Genomic DNA, 15,636 nt, shown 5'->3' with positions numbered 1-15,636 from the left:
ATGGCAAACTACATTTACTTTTAGCCTTGTATTCCACATAAGTATTTTCTAGTATGGCTCATTTCTGAAATGGCATTTGCGAATAAATTCACTAGCTGGGTGTCTAACTGGTACTGCTTGAGCATTTGTAAACACTTGGGCACCCAGCTGTGGCAGTCATGCAAGTGAATTGTGTTCAGATCTGCATGGGTGATCTCAAGATCTGGCTCTTGTTCTTATCTAAATATTCAGCAAGTAGCCCGTGTAGAGAAACATCTTTATGGCTGGTACCAGATAGGCTTTTGTGTTGTTTTCAAACTACAGGGAGTCATATCATAAACGCACATCTCTTTCTGAAGGATGGACTTGTCCTGCCAGTCTTTTTGCATCATCCTCAATGCTGAAAATATGAAAAAGCTCCATCATAGTGAGAACATAAATGCTTAAGATGTTGTATTGCTCTGGGCAGCATATCAATGTTTATTGCAGGAACTGTGAATGTGGCTTGTAGGAGAAAGAACTGTAGCAACTGTAATTGATTTCCCATGTGTGTACTTTCAATTCCTCCTCTGTTTTAACTGAACACCCTCGTCTCTATAGAACAAATTTTGATAATCAGTCTCACTGGCATGGCATGCATGGAATTATTCTTCCACAATTTGATCTGCACACCTGTAAATCACATGTAGCTGACTGTTATGCCAGGAATTTGAAAAGTAGGTTTGGTTTGTTATTTTCTATTTATCCCCAAAGTAGAGGGTATAATGAGTGCAAATGCTAAGCAGTATTTGACTCAAAACTTACTGACAGAAATGTGGTTTTACTTGCCCTTGTGGATTTAGTGAACAGAATGAATGTTTTACCTCAAATATTTTTGTGTGTGTGTGTGTGCTACCTCTATGGTCTTGTATGCATCATTTTTTTTCTGTCATATGCTTAAATATTAGTGGGGTGATACTTGGAGTATGGTTAGAGTCCCCTTTGTCAAGTCAAAAAACATGTGAAGAAGAGGGTATTTCCCTTTTCCTATGCTCCTTGTGGCTGAGGGCCAACACTTTCTTGTGAACTGCAGCAGTTCACGTTTGATTTGCTGTGACTCCACTGTATTCCCAGTTGCAGAGGGCATACCCCGGCTTAGCTGGTGAAGTTTTGGGAGCTACTGTGATTAATAATAAGAAAGTACCAGAAGGAAAGTGCCATTCTGACAATTCTGTCAACTATCATTCTGTGCTGCTTTGATCCTTTAAAAGCAGCTCTGCATTTTAATTTCAGGTGGTTTGACGGAGTTTATTAGTAGAAGACTCCTTCCGGTTAAAATGATGCAGTAACAATTCCCTTTTGAAGCTTAATCTGTGGCTGAGGAGACTGTGAGCCAACACTGGTTCAGATAGTTTTCTCATGTTAGATACCACTGGGGCTTGCCCTCCTTTTCCTCCAGCAGCCTGATGAGCAAGCAGTCTCTGCCCTACTTGACTTCCAAGCAGCCACATCCCAACTCTAGCTAAGACTTAAATGAGATAGAGGTTAGTGGATGCTCAGGAGATTTTTTGTAACTGCATTGTGTGGACAGAACAAGCTCGGTTAATCCACAGAAGACTGGAATGAGTTAGCATAACAGTTTCTTCCCATATCAAACCCTTTCTACAGAGAGAAAGGGGACTGTGTCCACTTGCAACAGGACTAGAGATACTGGTGCTAAATGATGCTGAGGAATGTCAAGGTGAGACACCAGAAAAGATGCTAATGGTAACAGTATGTGCACGATTTAGATTGCCTGGGTGTGCTGTGGATTTTTTGTCACTGGAGTCTTTTAAGGTGTCTTTTCCCCAGACATCTGTTGCAAATGACTTAGGGAAAGCTGAACCTGCCTAAAGCAGAGGTGACTCCTCGAGGTCATCCAAACTTGTGCTTTACCATTTTCTATATATGAAGTAGTAAAGATTTTTATGGTACTTTTATGCTGGTTTGGAACAGCAGCAAAGAGACAGGCTGTTCAGTGATACAGGTATGAGTATAAAGATGGCTTAGTAAGGTGAAAATTTATACCAGGCTTATTTTAACATATAGATAAGAGCAGAATTTGGCCTGGGAAAGGTGGTTTTGCTTTGAACTCCACTTTCATGCAGTGCAGAGGACAGCAGACTTCAGTTTGGGACTTTACTTCATCCAAGTCAGAAATGAAAAGCAAAAATAATGGTAACATTGCCAGAGGAGGAAGGAAAGAAAACACATGTACTCAAGTACTGTGTATTTAGGTACTAGTCCTTTAGGAGTCTCCTCTCCTACACCTTAATAAGCAAACTTTATTAAATATTTCTTTCCACTTACTTCAGAAGAATCATTTCTTGTTTTACGGGGGAAGAATAAGCTGAAGAGATGTTTGTGATGTTTGTGTTTCGTGCTAATCTTTCCCAATGCAAGAGAAAGCTCTGTGTAGTTGTATACTTGTTCTGGGTGAAAAGGGATAGCTCAGGAATATAAATTTTAAAATGCAGCCTGACTTTCTAGTCTTTTGTAGTATTTGATCTGCTGAAGAGATCACAGTTGCAGGAAATACTCCTGAAAAAAAATATATGAGAACTTCAAAAAATTGTTTCATGTGTTTCTCAGAGCAAGTGCTGATTTCTTCCTTGGAATAAGCATGTTTTAAAGTTCCCCAGCTAGGTAGTGCTGTAATAGGTTGGAATTGAAGTAATGCTTTAAAGAGATCATTCAAGATCAGAAGATACTTACATTCTAGTTTTATTTAATGGATACAAATCTCAGGTATCATCCTTGGAGTTTGTTCTTGGGGATAGGTTCATACAGATTGGGGAATCCTCCATTGCTGCAGGGGGACAGATGGGTTTAGCTAATCCCATGTTGCTTCTGACACATGTAGGGCCAGGCTGTTCTTAATGACTCCTAGTTCAGGTGATTCCTTTATGATTATATGAACCTAGTTCACTTGTGCTTTCATAACAGGTTCCTTCATCTTTCCTCTCTGTTTTAGGGTATGATCACTCCTGCTGTTGATCTTTGGGATCTCCCAACATCCCTAGCAAAGTGCATTGTGTAGGCTGAATTCTGTATTCAGGAGAAGGCACCCTTGGGCTGGATTAGACCAGCAGATTGATTACCCTAAAATATTTTTATTGACCTATGCTTCTCTACCTTGCTCAGGAGAATATTAAGTGAGGCATCTCTCTGATGTGAAGTTTACTTACCATAGAATCATTACCACTGTTTTTCAATTAGCAGCTATGAAAATCTTTCTAAAGCTCCAGCTTTTTCTTTCCCTACCTGTGGAGTTATCAACGTCACCATAGATTTTGGAAGCTGAAAAGGATGAAGCTGACTGTGTGTTCTGGGTGCGTTTACATGTGTTACTGCTGGCACCTTGACTCAGCCCCTAGGTAGCCTGTTCTTTTCAGTCACCTGTCATTAATGCAGATGTCCATCATTTTAGAACTTGTATGACCTGCTGGTCTGACCTGGGCAATGGGCAGGTTCTTCATATAAATCACAGCAATTTATCAGCAAATAACCCATCAGCAGCTCTAATTAGGTACTTTACCAGCCTGGTTAATGCAAAAAATTAATCTGAGTTTGAGGAAAGTTGATTGCTCACAGAAATGTTCCTGTTATACTCTGAACTGAGTTGAGTCTCATCTTTACAAGTAATACTAAAAAGGGAATTTTAAAGGAAGAGAACAAAAAAATATCACACAATCTGTGTTGGATTGAAATTTGGTTTTCTAGGCATTTACAACACTTTGTAAATTCTTGTAAGCAGCAAGTCTTTCTAGCTATTTATAGACACCAAGATGGACCTATAACCACAAATACATAGACAGTCTTCACATTTTTTGTCTTTTCATAGGCCTCAGGCTTTATCCACTTAACTTTTGTTATTGCCAACTGACTGGCATAAAAACATGAACCAAAATTCAGCCTGTAGCACTTGGAGGCACTGTGTTGGCCTTTCATTGAAATTGTGCTATCATGCTGATACTTATTTGTTTAATTAAATGTTTCTTCTTCACTTCCACTATCCATTTAAGGAGAAAGAGGGCACTAGTCCCATTTCATTATTTGTATTCTAAATGAGTCGTGCACTGGAACAGCTAGTTTCCTTCACACATAATGATTTCTCATCATTTCATTCACTTAGGTGTTCAGCTTAGTGACAATTAAAAGAGTTTACTTCTTTCTCGCTAGTGAATAGATATGTCTTCTGTCTGTATCTTTGGAGTAAAACCACTAGACTGATGCTCATGCTTTGTCATTTGCACCTGAGGCTTGGAGCCACTGACTATTGTATTAAGTGAGCAAACCTTTAGACCATCCTAAGCTGACCTGGCAGCTCGGTTATAACCAATCAACTCCATGTGTTTTGCACCTTAGGACTAGAAAAGTAAATAAACTGAGGCCTTTTAGCGTATCTTCATTTTGCATATTGTTGAGAGTTTGCTGTTCTGTTCAAGTGATTCAGGTAAATTGGACTTTATGGTCAAAATACCTGTAAAAAATAAATTACCAAATTGGAAAGACAAGTATTTGTTCACTTAGGTCCCATGTCCAGACCCTAAGTATTCCGATACTTGGTGGATAAAAAGGGTAATAATTATTTTCCTTTCAAAGGTGAATTTTAATTCCATTGGCAGGGCAGATTACTGTTCAGCTTGTAGCAAGAGGTGAATTTAGACAGTATGCATAACAGCTGTCCTTGAGGATATACAAAACAAATCCCAAAGTTTTTCTTCAAACTTGACATATAATGACAGTCCCTGAAGTTCTTTTACAGGGTTTTTACATACCAAAATGAAATGGGTTTAGTCACGCTAGATTTTCAGTTATCAGTTGTAAGGGCTTAAGGCAACCCTGATGAATTATAGGTTTAGGATGCAGTAACAGGCATGAGACCAACAGCTTTAGGGATAATCAGTTTCTCTCTAAATGATGGTGTGGCAATAAAGGCAGATTAGTAGCACAATTATCTACACTGTAACAACAACAAATTCAATAATTCACTAGAAGTTGTCTAGACTTAACATATGAGCTTGCAAAGATGCACATGACCATGCCTCACAGGCAGGCAGGAGGCAGGCATGGCTTCTTCTCCAGGTGAGCTACTCAGAACAATTGATGAGCTTGGGAAACATCAAATTCCCTGATGGGATTGTCATTTCTCCTGTTAAATTGAGAAAGCACTATTTGGGTTTGTTCACCAAGCATTGCATCCCACCTCTCTGCCAGTTCTGTTCTTGGTATGCAACAGGGCTTGGAAGTAGAGTACAAGGCAATACTACCCTTACTGTAATCTGTTAGCACATGGTAATTTTGCAAGGTACTAATGCTATTGGATGCATTTCTTTGATTTTATTTTTTATTTCAAGCTCCCCTAGGTACCAGCTGGTATGCACATGCAACTGGACTAAGTTAAAAATGCTTTGCATGAAATATTTTGTTAAGGGTCTCAAGGGACTTTAAAGGTCTTTACAAAAGAGGTGTACCAAAATTATCTTGCGAGCCAGCTTTTTTCCTCTTCTAGTTCACTGCTTTTTCCATAGTGCCTCTTATCTTGTTTTGCAGCTAGTCAATAATTGTAAAACACTCAATACAGACTGGCAAGTGATGTAGTGCAACCAGTGTTCATTGAGTTTATAATTATTTTGTTGAAATGAACTTATTTCTCATGTTACATTGTTGTGTGTTAGAGGCCTGTGTTAGCTTATTTTTATGTGTAGAATTCATTGTGGACATAGAGCTTTCTGCTAGATAAAAAATCCTCCCACAATATTTGTATGAGAAATTGAGGGCACAGGACTCTCTGGAGATGTATAAATACAAGTCGTACCCAGACTGATCATGCTCCAAACTGAGATACAGGTGGGTATTTGGTTTTTCTGAGGGGAATCTTCAGAACCATTTTCCTAACACTTTGTTTATTGTGTGAGTTATAGTTTTCCCTTTTTAAAGTGTTTTCCCTGCAATAGAGCTCATTTTCCTCAATGAAGAACTGACTTAATCGCTGAGAATCTTATGTTTAGCTTTTCAGAGCTAATAAAAGCTTTCAGACTAATAAAAAGCTTTCCCTCTGGAAATGCCCTCCTAAATGGTTTAAGAGTAGAGGTGATAAGTTTCAAGAGAAAAACACGTCTTTCGTACTAAGATAAGACTTGGTCTCTTGGGTGTTTTTTGTGTTCCATAACTGAGTTAGGTTATGGAGTTATTGATCATGAGAATGTAAAATTGCATTTCTTTTTTTTTTTAAGGGGGAGATAAATAATGATACAAAGTGTACCTTTAATGGCTCTGTGTTACTGGGGGTGGGTGTTTACCTTTGTGATACTTCAAAGTGACAAGTACACCAGAAGCAGAATGCAGTAGCATTTAAAGTGATGTGGTCACCTATGCTGTACATTTAAATGTAACATATGTGACCTTGAGCAATATCATTCTTATCTGAACTGCAGTGACATCAACATGATGGGGTAATGGACAGGGGGTAATGGGTTAAAACTTACACAGGGGAAGTTTAGATTCCATATAAGAAGGAAATTCTTTCCTGTTAGGGCGGTGAGGCACTGGAATGGGTTGTCCAGGGAGGTTGTGAATGCTCCATCCCTGGCAGTGTTCAAGGCCAGGTTGAACAGAGCCTTGGGTGATATGGTTTAGTGTGAGCTGTCCCTGCCCATGGCAGTGGGGTTGGAACTTCTTAAGGTCCTTTCGAACCCTAACTATTCTATGATTCTATAAGTCTGTATTCTATGATTCTATGAAAGGTGATGTTTGTATTAGTGTTACCAAACAGTGGTGGTATGTCTTTCTCAGGAAAACAGTCCCCTTGATGATTTGGTATGGCTTCTGGTTTGCTTCATTAGAAAAAATACTAGTTTGTGGTTGAACGTCGCAGGAGAATCTCCATCCTGAATTTGCTGAAGGAATTTGGGAAGATGATAAATTCAGTTTTTTTAAGGCATTGTGTCTCTGTAATGCTAATGGAGAGTCCAGACCCTTGGCAGAGGTTCCTAAGAAACAGTGTACGAGCTTTGAAGCTCTTTGAAATCCGTCTGGCAAATCTTGTTCTTCATTGTAAATAATGGTCATGGCAGTTTCATTTGCCATCTGTTCTGCTATGGTTCACATTAAACTGCATGCTTTCTTCCACATGCAGCCTCAAGACTGATTTTGGGTGCAGTTTTTCTTGATGTAGCGATTGTTGGCCAAAGCTGTTCCTTAATGATAGGGGAAGCAGAAATTAAATTGTATCTTAGATCAAACAGGAGAGCAGTAAACTGGAACTGTAGGTCCTTAGAGCGGATATGTTAGATTGAGTGCACAGTAACAGCTTTCAGATTTGCTTTGTACACATTAGTTAGCAATTTCAGTCAAACTTGATAAGGATTGATGTTACTTGTCATAAAAGTAAATCATCATAAATACTCCTAAAAATTTGTTTAGAAGCTGGATATTAAATATTGCGCATCAAATAATCTTAGGAGCTTGAGTGTTTTGATAAGCTGGGGGAGAATTGTAATTAAGCCCTGTTTTTCTGATAATTTCATGCTCGAAAAGTAACCTGTCGTATTTAACACCCAAAATTACTAGTTCTTCTTGAAGACACAGGCCTAAGTAAGGATGTTAGCAAGCTTATTCATTGGTGTCCCTGACTGCATTTTGGAATTTGTCTGTGTTATCTATGCCATAAAGCAAGGCAGAGTGTTAACTATTGGCAGGCCCATGCATGGAGACAACTTGGCAGAATAGCAGGCATTAACTCCACAAGGATTATGCTGTTTGCATGTACAGTAAAAAACATATCTGGCCCCAGTGAGAAGCAGTGGCACCAGAAAACTTCATACTGGACCTTTTACTGTCTGAAGTAAGAGATAGAAGAATTCACATTGTGGAAATGAATTTTGCACATTACGGACTTCGAGAGTGAAAAACATGTACATGCACATGCATCAGTGCCAGGAGAGGTGACCAAACCAAGGAAGAACAGAATCTGTATCTGGCAGATAAAGTCACTATTTGTGAGTGGACAGATGCAGCAGGTGAGGAGTGGAGTATTATGACTAAGGTCACCTGGTTAAACCAAAAAGAGGGAGGTGATACACAGCAAACTGTGAACAGCAGAAGCATGATAAACACTGTGTGAAGGTAAAGAGGTTTTAGTGCCACCTGTTGTGTGTATTATTTTCTATTTGGTGTTAAACTTGCAGAGGTGAGTTTCAGGTTTAGCTTCTCTTATCCTCAGCTTATCTATATCCTAAATATAATTATCATCACAATCCTATCAATTGTATACTTTGAAGAATTACCTCGTTAGTCTAGTTTGTGATTTACTTAATTTTGTACTTATGTCTATGCTACCGACCTGAAGGGTTTTTTGAAGTGCATTTCTTCCTGAGTGTCTGTAATGTTTTTTTAGTGCACTTTTGTCTAGATTGTCAACTTGCATAAATCAGCATGGTCACAGTAGTTCCACTGAGCTACTCTGCATGTTTTCATACCAATTTTCTTACCGTTCAGGATGGACTCCAGTGGTCATTGTTCTGGCAAAGTTCACGTTTCTTCTCGGTGAACTTCTGTAGTAACAACTTCTACAGGAATTGGCCCGTTTGGAATGGTTTGGGTTTGTTTGGGGTTTTTAAAATAATATCTGTAGTTCTAGGACAACACTTAAGTAAACTTACTCAGCAAGTTATTCTGTACACTGTTGCATGTCATTAATTCCCAGAAGCATTTATACAAATTTCCTAAAAATAGAAGTGCTTCTGTAATGGTCAGTAATGGAAGAAAGTGTAAAAAGCTGGGTATCATACGCTAATACTGCACACCGTATCGTATGCTAACACTGCACAGAGTAACATGCTGGTTGACATAGTAACGCATATAGAAGTGTGACCCATTAAAGGAAAAAAACATTTTCCAATACAGCTAGGTTCTAAAACTGAAGCTAAAAACCAGCATGCAATAGCCTGAGTTATAATAGTTCTCCCTTTTTTGGCTACTTTGAAATTTACTGTAAAAGGGATAAAACTAAAATAAACAATGACTTATGAGAGAATTGAAGTGTCTGTAACATTAAGAAAATATATAATTGAATTACTAACATTAAAAATACCCAGTTGAATTACTATTTCATTTGTGTGTCTTGATACTACTCAAGTTGTCTGGCCTGCTTTTACAACTCCTTTTGCGTACCTGTGACTGTATTCCCCCAAAGCGGTCAAACAGAAATGAATGTGGTAACCTACTTAAACAGTTTGTATGGGACTATCTCTTAAGGAGCAAAACAAAACTTGTTGTGGTTAGGTTCATGACTTGACCAAAGCATTTTATGTGGGATTAAAATGTTTTCCAAAGCTATTCAGCAAGTTGGTGGTGGTACTGTGCTTGTGTTCAGATTGACTTCTTGGCCTGTCCATGGCAACAGAGAAATGGGATATCAGCACTTCAGCTATTTGGAAAGATGATGGTAGTCATTCCATGGATACCCCTGTGGAACATGGAGATGATCTCTCTGGAGCTATTTACAACCCCTGGCAACATCCCGCAACCAAGGGACAGGCCAAGAAGTCAACCACTGATGGGGAAGAATGACAAGCAGTCAGTTTATCACTTTTCTTTCCGTGTTTTAAATGTAGAATGAAGAAGGTTTCCTGCAGGAGGGAATGGTGAATAATACCAATGTTGCTGTGGATCCTGAGAATGAGGCCTATGAAATGCCTCCAGAGGTAAATACGTTGTGGTATTTGCTGTGCATGCATGTAGGAGAAGGGGGATGCACACTTAAGTTACATTTGCTTGGCACAGGCTGATGCTGTGAGCTGCAAGGACACAAAAGAAGCACAGTCACTTTGGCCAAGATCTGGGAATCAGAAAATCCATTGCTTTCTTGATAGTGAGAAAGCTTACCAGAAAAATATTGTGTATGTTTTGAAACACTTGTGGCCAGGTTTCTGAGTATCTGCAGTGAACTTGTATCTTTTTCTTAAGTTTGATAGGGCATCTGGGAAAAACTGCAGTCTTCCTAGATTGTTTTAATGGCTTGGCCATTTATCAAAGCATCACACTTTGCAAAGACGGTAATTCAGTATTATACTCTTAAGTTTATGCAATTGTATGAGTAAATTATCTTGTTTTTTTCATGAAGCTGCTATTTAAAACCTTACTACTGTGTTTGGCATGATGCATTGGTAGTTGGAGTGGCAGTTTCACAGCAGTATAGATAATCAGGCTGCAAATCAGAGGTATAAAACTTTTAGGCCATGATCCAATAAAAGACTTGAAGGCACGCTTCATCGCTAACATTGAATGTCACTGAAATTAGGAGGGCTGATCATGTAACTGTAGTTAAACACATACTTAAATGATCTACTGGCTTATACGGATGTCTGCAGCACCTAGTGCACTGTTCAGCTCAGAGTTAGCCCTCCCTCTCCAAGGGAATTGCCATGGGTAGCCTTGTGAGTTCCTGGCAGCATCAGCTGAATGATGTGTTAATCACTGTAAAAGCGTAATTCTCTTGCAAATGCCACAACCACAGTATCTGGTACAAAACAGTAAAAAATGGAAAGATCCTGATCACATGAAAATCCATAATATTCTGATATTGAATCCACTTGGACTAGAACAAACAGTGAAGGTAGGGTGCATTTATCTAAAGTACTAGTAGCACTGATTTCTGCTCTCCTCATTAGGAAGAGTATCAAGACTATGAACCTGAAGCATGAGAGTCCTTTCCTTCCTTTGTATCTCCTGAAATCTACTACTAAAGACATCCCATCCTGTACAAGTGCTGAGTTCCAATGTGCCCAGTCGTAAAATTTTTTTACAGTTTTTACAGTGTATTTTGAAGTCTTCCATCAGCAATGATTGGAGTCTCTGTGACTGCATCCGCCTCGTTTCAGCATTTCCCTCCTGCTGAAATGAAAGCTGGTTGGCAGGGTTATTGTTGTGCTGTGGATATTGTGGCTTCAAGTTTAAAAGTTAACAAAGAAAATATTAAATAAAACCACCTAAGTGTCTACTGCTTATTTCTAACTCTGTACATGTTTTGTTGATAGGCTGTCAGTAATTTGATATTGTTTATGATACAATTTTTATTTGTTTCCTATGACTATTCTTTCTGTGCAGAGATGACTTATTGTGAGAGCTTTATATATATATATGTGTATGTATTATACATATTAAAAAGAAGTAATCAAGCATGAACTATGCACCTATAAATATTAGCTGTTGAAATTTTATTGTTTTGTGATGTGTTTTATTAACCTGTGTCTGTAAATACTGTGATCAACTGAAGCAAATAAAATGTAACCCATTAAAAATGAACTCCTAAAATAGTGATGATTTACAACACCTTCTTTCCTCTCCAAAAGACCCTGTTAATGTATTCCTGTGAAGGAATGGGAGGAACAAAACCAGCAAGGGAAAGCCCACTCTATACAAAAATAGGGTGAAGAACTGAGAGTACCAGGGCCCTTTGAAGAATTATTATTTCATGGTTGTTAGAGCACTGGGCAATACAGAAGAGTGATGGATTAGATGCAATCAGTTTGTCTTGTATAAAGATCCATTTGGCAAAATTACAACCTACTGTCTGTTTTTAGACACTGTAATTTTAGTTATTATATTGCCTGGATATTTTTCCATCCAGGAAAATTTTCTTCCAATCAATCGAAGATTTAAATGGGAGATACTTCTCTCATGTTTTGTTATCTGTTATTTTGAATCAAATGTTGCCTCTAACTGAATGATGCCGTATTTTTTTTGTTTACCTAATCCTGAGCAGGATTTTGAACTTCGCATACATCTAGTCTTCCCAGTGTTCTAGGGCATGGCTCTTAGAACAGGTAAATATCATTGTCTGGTTTTGTAAATGTGGAAACTTTAGCATAACCACATAATGTGTGACACTGGTATTGACAAAAAGAGACCCAAATCCCCAGAGGCTGAACTCTCCAACTTGTTCTTGAAATGAGCTCCTTTCTGGCTTTCTGCAACCTTCCTTGTATTGGCATGCCCAGTGTGGAATAGATCTTTCCAGGTATGTACCCATCCTAGCTGCGTACAGTGGAAGCTAATGGTGTACCATGGTGAGCCAAAATCACGTGAACATACTGGAGCGGGTGCTTCCAATTTCTCATGTCACCCCCCATTCCCAACCCCACATTTCTAAGGAATTTCATTTATTTCTGAAAAATCACTGTCAAATTCTTTTTTCAAAGCAACTAAAAATCCCTATGTTCATTTCAAACAACTTGCAGATATTTTCATCAAAGTGCACCACTCTTTTGCAGAAATGCTTCATGACAACCTGAAACAACCCACTAACAATTTGGTCTTCTTTACAGGTGATGTGTCAAAAGAATCTCTTGACCTGGACATCTCTACTGTTAAAATTCATCTTAATGCCTCAGCGGCAGATCTATTGATTGCATACATGGAAAATAAATATTAGGACAAGGCACAATGTCCAGATGTTGTAAGATACTCCTTTTGTAATTATTAACTCTGGTTAAGAATCTTTCTGCTGTAGTAGGAGGTTTCAGGAAGAAAAGCCCAGCACTGTAGCTTGATTTATTTTCCCAGCATGCTAGCAGGGACTCATCCTCCAAAAGCAACAACTGAGGGCAGTCAGATGCCTGATACTTCAAAAAATAGCACTTGAAATAGCCACCTAAGTAGAACACATATTTCTGTTGTTCATCTTCTCTTCCACAGCCCACAGGTCTTGATCATTCTATTGTTTTTCTATTAGGGAATCAGATTAAACTGTTTGGTAGCTCACATGCTGCAGGTAAATTGTGTGCTTCTTAAATAAGCTGTGGGGAGCAGTATGTCATAAAAAAAACAGTAATAAGAATAAATTGACCCCTAGGACCGGTCCATTGTCTAAGCGTGTAGGAGATAATTATTTTCTTTCATAGGTTAACATCAGCAAATCATTCAGAGTTTTCAGGTCATTTAAAATGTACCACAGGCAATCAGATTAGTTCTCGTGCCTCTTGCAAACGTGCCCTCAGATGGCCCCAAAAGTCCATGGGACCCCTGGTTACTATGGCAGCACAGTAAGATGCACTGCTCTGGTAACAAGCTGCATTTTAATTAGATTCCTTAAGGGCTGTCTGACCATCCTTTCCAGGTAAACCAAATGCCATTTTGTCTTATTTCCTGCAGTGCAATGAATACTGACATGTGGATTGCAAATGTCAGAATTATGTTGGAGAACTGGTAGCTAACTAAATAGATACTGGTATTCAGGTTTTTTAAGTGTCTGCCCTGGGTATTAAAAAATGCTTGTACTGTTGTGATCACATTTGCTTAAGCAGTGCCTGCCAGAGAGGAATATAGCTCAGAGCGCTTTTTTCCTTAATAGCCTAGATTTCAACTCAAACTAAAAGCAGTCTTCTGGTCCTCAAATTATGAGTTAGTAACAATTCTCACCATATCCCAGTCCTCCAGGGAATAAAAAAAAACACATTGCTTTTTTGTTCTATTTTGACAGCTTTACTTGGTCTTATAATGGTTCCTAATTAGACACATTGTAATAATGGTTTTATTATTGTAAATTATAATTTTAATACTTGTTTTAGATGCCTTTGGTATAATGACTTGAAATCACTGTATTTGAGAGATAAAGCAAGAAATGCCCTTCCCGCTACAAGACTTTCCTTCATTCCCTTGAGACAGGTATAGGCAAGTTAAGGTACATTAAAGTGTCCTGATCTCGAGGAAAAGTAACATGCCTACATCTCTCCAGGAAGTACAGATTTTATTCATCCTGGCTTTCATAGTATGGGCAGCTTAGGCTCAGTGATTGTCATATGGAAGCATCCCATGTGAACAGCAGGTCAACCAGCTGGAGCGAGCCTGGCATGGAGCCCTCTGCCTCCAAGCACCGGGAGACTCAAAGATTCAGGGCCATCCATTTAATCCCTGAAATTATTCCAGGAGCACAGTGGAAGACAGGTACAGAATGGCTGCCTACACATATTCATAAAACCTTAATGTGTAAGTAGAACTACTTAATTGCCTCTAAGATTTGTTCCAAAGTTCACTGAAATCTGTTGCAAGATTTCTACTGGCTTCACATGAGTGTTCTAGGACACCCATAGTACCCATGCGTTTGATCTCCTCATACAAATTATGAGTGGCATAGTATGTATATAATATATATGAATATAATATGTGTGGCAGTCTATACTGACATTATGAGTTTCGAGTTCTTTTCTGTATGCTTTTTAGGGAGAAAATAACTGTTGAAACTCTTGCTTCTAGAGTTTTTTAAGTCTCTGGCTGTACAGTACTTTTTTTGTCAGATAGATGGTGTGCAATGGAGGTGATGCTCCAGAGCTCTGATCCCTAACTCACTGAAAATAAAGGGAGTGGTTTTGTTGACTTACGTGGGTGTGGATGATTCCTGGTGCCTCTTTTAAGTCTGCATAGAAATCAGAGATAACAGAGATCAGATGATCAAGGCCCCTTTGCAGAACATGTTAGAGGAATGAAAATAGCAGAAGAACAAAGATTACCATAAAACCCTACAGCTAAGGCATCACCAGGCTTTTTCAGCAGTGTTGTGGTTTTGCACACTGGCAAAATACCATACTGTAAATACTGCATGGTGCAGTGTACCTCAGGTATTTGGTTTGAATGGAGTAGTTGTTCCTAGGTATCGTAACCTTAGAGGTAATCACTTGTTCAAGTAATTGATATTTAGTGACATATTAATGCAAACTAAATCTTTGTGTTCAGCTCTGGAATAGCTTACGAGGTAAGTGGGAGAAGATAGATGGTTCCCTGCTACTGGTCTGGGGTTTGATTTCAGTCCACACAAGGCTTCCAGTGACTTTGGCTAAATTATCTGATACTTTCTGTCTCCCAGCTTGAGGCTTTCAGTATTGCTGGGAAAGACATTAATATTGGTTTTCACAGGTTGTCATCATTCTGCTTGAATATACATAGGTCTGAACTAATAGCATTAGTTTCCACATAAGCAGACTTGCTCTTGAGTTACAGTAACCAAAAGCAAATGACATCGTAGCCTTTATTGTCTCCATGCTGCACTTTTAATGGAGAATATCATCTGTTTAAGTACAGACATAAACAACTTTTCTTAAGCCTGCCTGACATTTAATGTATAACTCTGAAGGTTCCTCTGATCTAAAAAAGGCTGGCAGATGGAGAAACAGCAGGTGGAACCTCAGATGAGACAGCCAGGAGGTAACAAACAGGGTAGGAAACTAGGTCAGAGGAGATTTCTCCCATGTTGGAAGAAATGCATTGAAAATGCTTCCTCCAGTGGAGACATGAAAGTGGGGGGTTAGCAGTTTTCATTAATATTTGCATCTCTGAATAGGTTGGAGTCTGTCAGCATCTGATACATATACAGAGCATATTTCTGTGGGAAAGGTGAATGTCTGAGATTTACAAGTGTGCTTCTTTCAGCTGCAGCATAGGAGATCTCTGTGTAAGAGGCCAGAGCACCGACACATTTATGATGGTTAGGATACAGCAAGGAGAATGTTGTTAGGAAAAGCAAAATGCTGGGATACCTCAACTTCTTTTTCTCTCCACCCCCCACTCTCCCATTTGTTTCGTTCTCTCCATAAATCTGCTAAATTTTCAGAGGGTTAGATTACCCTGTCCCCATTGCTG

General features: G+C 38.9%; 1 protein-coding gene across 1 annotated transcript in view; it reads left to right on the top strand.

The window, feature by feature from the left end:
• The window catches only part of SNCA (synuclein alpha), a 70,927-nt gene extending 59,620 nt beyond the window's left edge, over positions 1-11,307 (top strand). The window contains exons 5-6 of the mRNA XM_061374852.1: positions 9,618-9,707; positions 10,674-11,307. Of these exons, the coding sequence (XP_061230836.1) occupies positions 9,618-9,707; positions 10,674-10,706 (123 nt within the window). The 3' untranslated portion in view covers positions 10,707-11,307. The remainder of the gene's footprint in view (positions 1-9,617; positions 9,708-10,673) is intronic.
• The last annotated feature ends 4,329 nt before the right edge of the window (positions 11,308-15,636 follow it).

Source organism: Neopsephotus bourkii, unplaced genomic scaffold, assembly GCF_033783945.1.
Source record: "Neopsephotus bourkii isolate Nb327-2 ecotype Australia unplaced genomic scaffold, CSIRO-AGI_Nbou_v1 NB_168, whole genome shotgun sequence".
In the NCBI taxonomy this organism is placed as follows: domain Eukaryota; kingdom Metazoa; phylum Chordata; class Aves; order Psittaciformes; family Psittacidae; genus Neopsephotus; species Neopsephotus bourkii.
Note: the sequence above shows the minus strand (reverse complement) of the source record. Positions and strands in the feature narration are given on the sequence as shown.